Source organism: Calidris pugnax, unplaced genomic scaffold (genome assembly GCF_001431845.1).
Source record: "Calidris pugnax isolate Ruff unplaced genomic scaffold, ASM143184v1 scaffold215, whole genome shotgun sequence".
Classification (NCBI taxonomy): domain Eukaryota; kingdom Metazoa; phylum Chordata; class Aves; order Charadriiformes; family Scolopacidae; genus Calidris; species Calidris pugnax.
In genome coordinates this window covers 377622-388208 of record NW_015090997.1, presented here as the reverse complement: position 1 = coordinate 388208, position 10587 = coordinate 377622, and the positions used below count along the sequence as shown (strand labels likewise).

Here is a 10587-nt window from a genome sequence, read left to right as displayed (position 1 = left end):
GGATGCACCCAGGTTTCTGAGTGAGTCTGGCCAGAAGGAATCCTCTCTGGCCACCTCCGAGATGCTGCTGGCCCAGAGCACCCCTGGGGATGCCAGGGTGAGTGGCAGCCACAGCAGCCCAGGGGATGCCCCACGGAGGGGATGGAGAGCTGGACGCCGTGGGTGACACCCATGGGTGACACCCATGAGCTGTGTAAAACCTCTGCTCCACGTCCCTACACACACACTCACCCTGAATTAACTTGGCTTTCCACCATCTATATTTAAGAGAGGGACAAATGTACCAGAAACAGGCCATGAATATAGGCCAGCCTTGAACAGAGGTAGTGGATCTCCTATAATTTGTTAGAGAGAGTCGTGTCCCCCTCTTCCTTAATGTTTTTTAGTGTTCATTAGTGGCTTTTGCATCTTTTTTTCCCCTGGCTTTGGGGCTTCCTGGATGCAGCATGGTACGGACGAGCAGCAGGAGTGAATGGATTTGGAGGTTTAACTCCTGTCACCGCCCCGAAGTGTCCTCTGGCCCCGGTGGATCTTCACGTGTTTGGCTAAATGGTCACTGCGGGCAAACTTCTTCTGGCAGGCGGCACACTGGTAGGGCTTCACCCCGGAGTGGGAGCGCTTGTGACGGGAGAGCTCATCCGACCGGGAGAACCTGCAGGAGAAGGGAAGCCTGGTGGATCCAGCCTTTGCTGCCGGATGGGACAGGGGACATGAGGACCCTGGGATGTGGGAGGTCTGTCTCTGCCACAGCCTCCTGGGGTGACCCCACACAGGTCACTTCTGCTCTGCTCCATCCAGCCTCCCAGCGAGGCTGAGGTACCCCGGGCTCCTGCTGGAGGAATGGAAAGGAATAAACCCCTCCACGGGGTGATTTAAGAGACAGGAAAGAGGAAAAGAATTCACCCACTGAGATCTTCATTTCTTTTCGCTGCTCTTGAAGGACACCGTGCACCTACTTCCTTCATTTGTTTTAGACTTGCTGAAACCTCTTGGGACCTGACAGCCCCCAGGCTGGATGCTGAGAGAAGTGGTTTTTTGGGGGCACCAGCCCAGGCTGGCAGTGGCTAAAGGACACCCTTCATGAGCCTGGGTGGAAAGGCTTTACTACAACTCCCACATCCAGCCAAGAAGAGCAGTGCTGTTGAGAGAACACTTGTTTTTCCTGAGAGCAAGGGTTCTCCCAGCAAACTCTGAGCATCCTCTTGTTTCTTAGAAGGGCAGCGAGTTTTCCCTGTCAGCCTGGGCTGGGCTGGGGAGAGAGAGGAGCAGCCTCTCTCTGAGGCTGTGAGGTTTAAATACCAAGCACGAGGGAGGAAAAGCACAGAGGTTGCCATGCCAAAGCAAGCTGACCAGGTTTGCCCAGAGAAGCTGTGGCTGCCCCATCCCTGGAGGGGTTTCAAGGCCAGGTTGGATGGAGCTTTGAGCTTGGTCTAGTGGGAGGTGTCCCTGCCCAGGGCAAGGGGTTGGAACTGGATGATCTTTAAGGTCCCTTCTAACCCGAACCATTCCATGATTCTGTAACTGCCTTTCTGAGGCTGCAGTAGCCAGGGCCACAGGAACACCCAGTGTTCAGACTGTTTGGCTGTGGAATTCCCACACCTGGAATCAGCTGAACAGGCTGGAAAGTCCCTTTAACCACGTGCCTGTCCCCACTTAACTCCCCTGCAGCCTTTCTTCCACTTGGCACCCGCAGATCCAGACCTGGGGGCAGGGTTGGTCCCCAGTAGTTTTGTGCCACCTCAAAGGTCTCAAGGACCTTTGGTGGGAGCTGGTGGGACTTCAGCATGTCCGAGTGTCAGGGGAGGGCTGGAGAGGGCTGGATGGGATTTACTCCTGTTCTGCCTCTCAGGAGCCAACACAGATGGCAGGAGCATTAGGACGGAAGGGTTTTTCCATCTGGCTGAAACATGCCCACGCAAAAGAAGCACAAAAGCAAAGAGCTTCAGATGTAACCCCAGACTCCCAGCGATAGGGTTTCGAGCTCACACCTGGTAGGGTAAACACTGCGGCTGCTCACAAAAGGCTCTGGGAATGCATCCCAAGGCCATCCTCGGGTCTTCCCTGCAAACCACGGCCTCCTTTTCCAGCCCTATTGCCAGAAGCGAGCTCCAAGGTCTCAGCTCCTCACAGAAAGTGGGGCCAGGAGAAATGACACGTGTATTTACAGACCCCCAGCCTCGGCTGAGCACATCACTGGGGAGTATAATTGCTGCCCCAGGGGGAGGGCAGGGCAGCAGCACAGCAGCTTCAAGGACAGCCTGTGGGATGCTGTCACCAGCCCTTTCCTCCTCCCCAGAGGGAAAAGTGATGCTGGTGTGGTCGCTGTTGTCCCCTTCCTTAGTCCCCAGGCTCTAGCATTGGGTGCAGGGAGGGTTCAGCAGTGCTGGAAAAGGAACTGATGTCTATAAACACTTTTTGTGGTTACAGGTGAAAAACAGAGGGACAAGATGGCGAAGGGCCAGCAGCTTGGCAAGAGGGAGTCCCAAAATTCAGACCTAGTCTCGTACTTTCCAGAGTTTCACCACCCCAAGAGAGAGGCCACAACCCCACTAATTTGGATATTAGGAAAAATGTTGACACCAAAAGGGTTATCAAGCATTGGAATGGGCTGTCCGGGGAAGTGGTTGAGGCACCATCCCTGGAGAGGTTCAAAAGAGGGGCTGCCATGATGCTGGGGGACATGGTTTGGCGATGGGTTTTTGTCAGAGTTGGGTTGATGGTTGGACTAGATGATCTTGAAGGTCCCTTCCAACCTAGATGATTCCATGATTCTATGCAGGGAACAAAGGCAGCTGGTCTGTGCCAAAGCATTGCATAAGAAACCAGGAAAGCTTGGTGCTGCCAGCGCCGGTTTCCTTTGTGATGTGCTTTGAGATCTGCTGATGAAAAGTTCTACACGAGGCCTGAGGACTCTCAGCCCTTCTTGCCAGAGGCTGCCCTGAGCATCCTCCCCCCCCAGGACTGGGATGTGGTACCAGGAAGAGAACACCCCAGAAGAAAAATCATCAAGGGTTAACTTAGGGAGCACAGATGAAAGAAACCGACAACCACCATCCCATGGAAAGCAAACAAAAGGAGATGCAACACGGAGATGTTGGCCCAGGGGTGTCTGAGGGATACAAGCAGCAGGTGAACAGCAAGAGAAAGCAAAGGATGGTTAAACACACACAGAGCTGTGCGCTGGCTCCTGGGGATGCAGCGGGACTCCTATTTCCCAGGACAAATAATAATGGGAAAAGCCATTTTTGTAGCCCAACTGCAGAAATTGTCCTGAACCAGACAGAGAAAGGCTGCAAAATGACAACATCACTGGGAAAAGCCGTGTTGCCAGAGGGTACCCAGGCATCCAGCTGAATTTGGGGTGTTTGGGAGAGCGGTGGCTACGCTCCCCCACCTGGGGGGATTCAGCACTTTTGGGTTGAGTGAAAACCACCCAAAGCGCTCAACAAACTTTACTCCTCCAGGTCTCCTTCCACTCTCTCCTAGAATTCACCGGGGAAAGAAAAACTTGTGATTTTATCCTGGATTTTCAATAGCTGACATCTTGGCAAGGGACGGCAGGACTTTGGGGGGAGGGAGGGACCCCCACTCGCCCCGAGTCCTGCGGCTCCCACTTACCTCCAGCTGCAGTTGGGCCAAGCACAAGTGTAGGGCTTCTCTCCGGTGTGACGACGGAAATGAGCCTTGAGGTGGGAACTCTTGGTGTACATCTTGCCGCAGCCCGGGTGGGAGCACTTATGGACCCGGAGGAGGGAAGGGGGGGCTTTCTGATACCTGGGGGTTACCTCCACCTCTTGCACATCCCCCGACCTCCTGGCGACCGGCAAGGGGGCAATTTTGACATATTTTTGGTCCATGATGGTGACAGGGGGCTGGACCTGAGGGAGGAAGGACAGGTTTTGGCCCTGCAGGCTGATAACCAGCTGGGCCACCCTGACACCCCCTGTGGCTACGGGGCTGCCACTGTCCATCGGGAGAGGCTGGATTTGGAGGACAACAGGAACGCTGCCGGCAGCTACTGCCTGGTCACTGCCATCAGCTCCAGGCTGAGCAGCACGTGAGACATCTTCTTCTTGAGCCACGCTGGAGACAGGCTGTCCCCCAGAGCTACCTAAGCTGACCTCAGGTTTGATCTCCACCTTCCCTCCAGCTGGGGGAAGCTCACGTGCTTCCTCTTTGAGGAACTCAGCCTTCTCCCTCAGGAACTCCTCGATCTCCTCCAGGGTGGGAATGAAGTCCTGGGAGAGGCTGCTGCAGAAGTCAGGCAGCCTGAGATGAGCCTCACAGATGGTGACTTGGGGTTTTGCATCTTTCTCCCCAGACAGGGGGGACGGGGTGCCTTCAGGGTGGCTGGTGCTGCCTGCGAGGAGATGGCCAGAGCCTTCTGGGTGGCTGGATGCCCTCTCGCTGCCGTGCCCTGGCAGAAGGGACGGTGGCATCCTGCGCTGCAGAGCACTGGCCAAGCTCTCTAGCAGGGACGAGCTGGTCAAGGAGGGGAGCAGCTCCTGGCAACTCACAGAGACCATTTGTTGACTCGCGTCCTCCGCCCAGACAAAGCTCTTGACTCAACTGGATCAGAAGCCTCTGAGAGCTCAGCTGGGGCTCCTGAGGCTGGGGAAGTCTTCATTCATCTGCAAGCGAACACCGCCAAGGTTATTTCCAAATTATCTTTAAGAATAAACAAGAAAACCTCAACCTTTGAATAAAATGGATCGTGCGCTAGAAAGAAAACATCAAAACTAGTCCGTGGCTTTTGTTTTTAAAGAGCGTTGCTCAAAAAATACATGCTAACTAACATGTTTTCCTATGCAGGGTGCCAACAGCCTGCGAAGAGCTAGATTCCCCCCCAGAAGCAAATGTCTCGGGGGATTTTATTAAGGTAAAAATACACAATGAAACACTTCATCCCTCTTCCACCCACGGCAGAGGGCAGGTGTGTGCTGATAGATGGCAGAGGAGATGACTTGTGGCTTCCAACCAGGAGCTAACTGGGATCCAGGAGAGGGTCCTGGTTTCTCCACGCTGCCACTGTTGGTACAGCCACAACCTGGCGCAGACCTATGATAGCTGGGTTAAAGCCAGCTGTTTTGGGAACAGTTAATAAGCTCTGAGAGTGCCCGCTGCCAGGGGCTCTGGCGAGCTGCCACCAGCAGGCACGCCGCTGTGGTCACACTGGCCATCGGTGCCTGAACGAGGGCGTTTAGAGCCCGTTGAGGCAGGTCTGTCTGCCCAAGCCCCATCACACCCCCATCACGACAGACCATCTGGGGTCAGCTCACGGGGCCCATGAGGACACACACACCATGCTTCAAAACGGGGGAGAAAGATCACAGCATCTCCAGGGTAGACCTCCGTGGTCTCCAGAAGGCAGGTGGGCTCCCAGGATTCAGCAGATGGAAGCCCACAGGCCCTGCTGTGGCTCCAGAGCCCAGTGCCAGAGTAGCCTCATGCCATCCCTGCCCCTGGCAGAGGGCAGCCTGGAGGCTGCATCCTGCTCCTGCAACACCTGAACCACCCAGGAAGGTGGATCTTTTCACTTTTCGCATTTAATGCAGAAAGTGAGTTTCCAAGAGAACGAAAACCTGCACCAAGGTCCCTCAGGAACCTTTTCCAGAGTGACTGAGTGAGTCCCTGAGGTTTCTGCCGAGCTCCAAACCAGTCCAGCCAGTCCCTGTTATCAGTGCTCCTCAGGGTCCCCAGAGCTGGGAAAGGGGAATTTTGAGCAGCAGTTTGGATGCGATATAAAGGCTCTTCTTAAGAAGAAATAATCCCCACCACTGCTCAAAACCTGCTCAGAGGAAGATGCCACGTTGCTGGGGGCCGTTTGCAGCGCTGCCCACCCTCTGTCTCCAGCACAATTCTGCATCACGTGAGGAAAGAAAGGTGTTTGGGCCAATCTCAACTTCAGGCTTCGAGTTTTCATCACAACACAAATTTGTGAACCGTCACCTTCTTCCACTCCTTCCTCCACACCAATTTTATCATCTCTCTCTGATCTCTGCTTCTCTGACTCTCGTCTCCTCTTTCTACAAGCTTCAGAGGGTAGAAAAGCCTTCCCCCTCTGGCTACCAAACACTGCTGTTTACCTCTCCCAGAAAGTCTTAAAACTTGATTTTCCAACAAGGTCTCCTTGCAGAGCAGCTCAGGAAGTCTCCATCCCCTCAGCGTGCCCCGGGGACAATCGAATTAAACTATAAACTCCTCAGCTGAGGAGCCTCATTTAGTACATATCTTGCAAATTCAGTGTGAACAGTTCTGTTGAACGAACAACAGGAAGAAAAGCACAACCAGAGGGCAGGAAGGTCCGGTGGTTGAGCAGACCGAGGAGATCCAAGCAAGGTCTCCTGCTCTGCTGCAGATTTCTCATCCAACCTTGGGGTAGTTGCCAGAGGGCTCTGGTCCCCGGTGTCCCATCTAAGTGGGGACAATAGTAACATCCTGCCTTGCAAAGCAGGGAAATGTGTGACCTGCTGGCACACTCCACGACCAACAGACTTGGAGATACCTGTCACAGGTGTCAGTGCCTTCTCAATCCAAGGCACGTTTGCAAAATGCATGTCAACAGTGTTCTCAGTGTTCTCATCCCAGATTAGTGACTGCAAGAAAACGGAGACCTGCCTTTGGCCTCGGGTGCAGCACGCTGCAAGCCAAGGTCAACGGCGTTTCCAAGCTTCACTTTGCATTTCTGTTCCTGTAGCGTTTCAAATCCCTGAGAGCACATCACCGCCGTATGAAACCAGCAGATGTGCAGTTGGAGCACACAGAGAGAGAAAAAGCAATCATCTGCCCAAGGTCAGCCAACAAGCAGGAGCTGGGAGCTCAGCCGAGGGTTACGACTCTCCTCCCGTGACTAACCACCACCACCAAACACCTGTAACCTCTTCCCAGCCGGGACTTGCACTCACCGTGTCCCTGCAAAACCTGGACTTTCAGGACGATTACAACACGCTCAATAATTCAGAGCCACGTGCAGCCAATCCCCCAGCGCCAGGGGGATGCCCCACGCTTCGACCCACCAAGGACACCCGAGCATGGGCTAAACCTGTCCCCACGGCTGTCCCCAAGCCCCCCGGTGGGGTGCAGAGCCAAGGGGGGGGCAGGACCCCCCCGGGAATGAGGAGACCGAGCCCGGCCCTGCGACTTGCTTCATCCCCGGAGGGGGTGGAAAAACCCACCCACGCACCCCCGCCGCCCTTATTCCCGCCGAGCCGCCCCTCCGCGGGTGCGGGCGGCTCCGCGAAGCGGTTCCCCCTCCCCGGTACCCCCTTACCCGGCTCCGGTCCATGCTGGCACGGCGGCTCCGCGACGCGGGGGCGGCTCCCGGTCCGCCCCGCCCCGTCGGGGGCTCGGCTCCGGCCGCCGGCTCCGTTGGCGACCGGTGCCCGGTACGGCCCGGGACGGTAGCGGGCTGGGGGGGCTGTCCGGGCTTGAAGCCCCCCCTCTCAGCCCCGAAACATCCCCCCCGGGGCTCGGGTTGTCCCCGGTCCAGCCGTCGGATGAGGCAGCGGAGCCGGTCCCCCAGGAGATGCCTCAGCCCCCGCCGCCGGTCGCCATCGGCTCCTCGCCCTGTTCGTTTGCGCTGGAAACCGGCCAGATTTTTTCCAGCATTTCAGGGGAAAAAAGTCGAGCCCCAGCAGGTACCAGCAGTGCGGGTCGCTGCCGGCATCCAGGGGGATACGGGGATTTACTTTCAGGGCTGTTTCGGCCGGGCCATGGCGTTCAGATGCTGCTGCTGCGACAGGGTCCCCTGTCCCCACCGCGGCCCTGCAGGCACCTTGGGGCTTCCTGAGGGACTCAAAGAGCAGTTTGGGTTGGAGTCTTCGCAAGGCTGGGTTGGGGATGGCCTTGGGGCTTCCTTTGGCAGAGGAAAAAATTTTCACAATGAGAACAATTGGCCACTGGAATAATCTCACTGGGGAAGAAAGCAGCCCTGAGGAAAGGGACCTGGGGGTGCTGGTGGATGAGAAGCTGGACATGAGCAGGCAGTGGGCAGCTGCAGCCCAGAAGGCCAATCCCATCCTGGGCTGCATCAAAAGATGCGTTGCCAGCAGGTCCAGAGAGGTGATTCTGCCACTTTACTCTGCTCTGCTGAGACCTCACCTGGAGTATTGTGTGCAGGTCTGGAGCCCTCAATATAAGAAAGACATGGACCTGATGGAGAGGGTCCAGAGGAGGGCCACAAGGATGATCAGGGGGATGGAGCACCTCTGCTCCGAGGACAGGCTGAGGGAGCTGGGGTTGTTCAGCCTGGAGAAGAGGAGGCTCCAGGGAGACCTAATAGCAGCCTTCCAGTACCTGAAGGGAGCTACAGGAAGGCTGGGGAGAACCTGTTTAGAAAGGCCTGCAGTGACAGGACGAGGGGCAATGGCTTCAAGCTGGAGGGGAACAGATTTAGACTGGAGATGAGGAGAGGGTTCTTCACTGTGAGGGTGGTGGAGCACTGGAACAGGTTGCCCAGGGAGGTGGTTGAGGCCCCTTCCCTGGAGATATTCAAGGAGAGGCTCGACGAGGCCCTGGGCAACCTGGTCTAGTTGGGGGTGTCCCTGCTGACTGTGGGGGGGTCGGACTAGATGGGCTTTGGAGGTCCCTTCCGGCCTGGGAAATTCTATGATTCTATGAAGTGGTGGATCCCCATCACAGGACACTTTTAAGACCCAGCTGGCCATGGTGCCGGTCCATCTTGTCTAGACCATGCTTTTGCCACGACAGGCTGGACCAGATGAACCTCGAGGACCCTTCAAGTTGGGATTCTGGGATTCTGTGACCGTGTAGGCTGAGCCCCACGAACCACACAGACTCACAGGTCACCTCCACCTGTTTAGAAAGGCCTGCAGTGACAGGACGAGGGGCAATGGCTTCAAGCTGGAGGGGAACAGATTTAGACTGGAGATGAGGAGAGGGTTCTTCACTGTGAGGGTGGTGGAGCACTGGAACAGGTTGCCCAGGGAGGTGGTTGAGGCCCCTTCCCTGGAGATATTCAAGGAGAGGCTCGACGAGGCCCTGGGCAACCTGGTCTAGTTGGGGGTGTCCCTGCTGACTGTGGGGGGGTCGGACTAGATGGGCTTTGGAGGTCCCTTCCGGCCTGGGAAATTCTATGATTCTATGAAGTGGTGGATCCCCATCACAGGACACTTTTAAGATCCAGCTGGCCATGGTGCTGGTCCATCTTGTCTAGACCATGCTTTTGCCACGACAGGCTGGACCAGATGAACCTCGAGGACCCTTCAAGTTGGGATTCTGGGATTCTGTGACCGTGTAGGCTGAGCCCCACGAACCACACAGACTCACAGGTCACCTCCAGCAACCCCCTGCCAGCAGCAGAGGCCTTCCACGCTCACGGGGTCACTCCAAAATGCTGGGTGCTCCTTAGGGCATCACAGGACACACACCCTGTGATGGAAAAAAGCTGGAGAACAGCAAAAACCAGAGGGTGCTGCCCCACGCCCGGGGCACAGACACCAACCAGAGGGAGGAATCGTGTTTACCTCAGTGCTCTCAAACCACCCATAGGGTTTGATGGAGACAGTGGTTTGGGGTTATATATTTAAGCAGAAGGACAATTTGGAGGCAGCAAGTGCCCCTACAGGAAAAGGGAGTTTCTCTTCCCCACCACAGCGAGCCCCATGAACCCAAAAAAGGGAGTGCAGAGTTTCTCTTCTTTGCAAGAAGCGTAAAATTTTGAGCCTCAACAAAAACTCCTGGACCGGAGTAAGGCTTCACGTTTGAAAAATAAAAAAAATAATAAAAAAAAGCAAAACAAAACCCCACCAAAACTCCCCAAAAGGGCATCCCACAGCTATTCCCTTGACTCGCCACCATGCCTCTGGGTGTCACTTACCCCGTGGCTCAGCGTCACAGTTTTTAACGTATATGCTGCTAATTAAGTTCTTTGCCGGGACGGGGAAAGCCTGAGCTCTTCAGCCCCCGCAGGCAGCACCTGCCGTGGTACCGCAGGGCTCCGACACAGGCGGCTTTGATTTACACCGTGTCCCACAATTAATTGGGGGGGGGCAGCGGGGGAGCGATCCTTTCCCTGGCTTTGCTCAGCACCTAGTGGAGCCGGCGGGAGGTTCAGGCCGGAGATCCAGCAGCAGAACGGGCTGCAGCGAGTCCCGGGGAACGGCAGGCGGCTCCGCACCGCCTTTTTTTGTTTGGGTTTTTTTTGGTTTGTTTTGGTTTGGTTTTTTTTGTATTTCTGGGGTTTTTTTGGGTTTTTTTGGTTTTTTTCTGTTTGGTTTTTTTGTTTTTTTTTGTATTTCTGGGGGGGTTTTTTGGGGTTTTTTTGTTTGGTTTTGTTTTGTTTTTTTATTTTTTGTTTTTGGGGTTTTTTTTGGTTTTTTTTTTTATTTCTGGGCGGTTTTTTTGGTTTTTTTTTGTTTTGGTTTTGTTTTGTTTTTTTTTGTTTGGTTTTTTGGGGGTTTGTTTTGTTTTGTTGGTTTTTTTTTTGTTTTTTGGGGTTTTTTTGTTGGTTTTTTGTGGTTTTTTTGGGGGGGTGGTGGGTTTTTTTTGTTTTGTTTTGTTTGTTTGTTTGTTTTGTTTGGTTTTTTTGTTGTTTTGTTTGTTTGTTTGGGGGTTTTTTTGTTTTTT

At 54.8% G+C, this 10587-nt stretch overlaps 1 protein-coding gene across 1 annotated transcript; it reads right to left on the bottom strand.

Moving 5' to 3' along the window:
- Nucleotides 1–393: 393 nt before the first annotated feature.
- On the bottom strand, nucleotides 394–7330 carry LOC106895807 (Krueppel-like factor 15). Its single transcript, XM_014955427.1, has 3 exons — nucleotides 7271–7330; nucleotides 3619–4631; nucleotides 394–652 (listed from the first exon to the last, which is right to left on the bottom strand). The coding sequence occupies exons 2-3, from the start codon at nucleotides 4524–4526 to the stop codon at nucleotides 487–489; spliced, it is 1074 nt and encodes a 357-aa protein (XP_014810913.1). The 5' UTR covers nucleotides 4527–4631; nucleotides 7271–7330; the 3' UTR covers nucleotides 394–486.
- Between the last annotated feature and the right edge of the window lie 3257 nt (nucleotides 7331–10587).

Bases quoted from the DNA above. Each gene is read 5' to 3' on its own strand.
- LOC106895807 (XM_014955427.1), bottom strand. From the start codon at position 4,526: ATGGTCTCTGTGAGTTGCCAGGAGCTGCTCCCCTCCTTGACCAGCTCG. The intron at 653-3,618 runs GTAAGTGGGAGC...CTTCTCCTGCAG, and splicing joins TGGCCCAACTGCAGCTGGAG to GTTCTCCCGGTCGGATGAGC.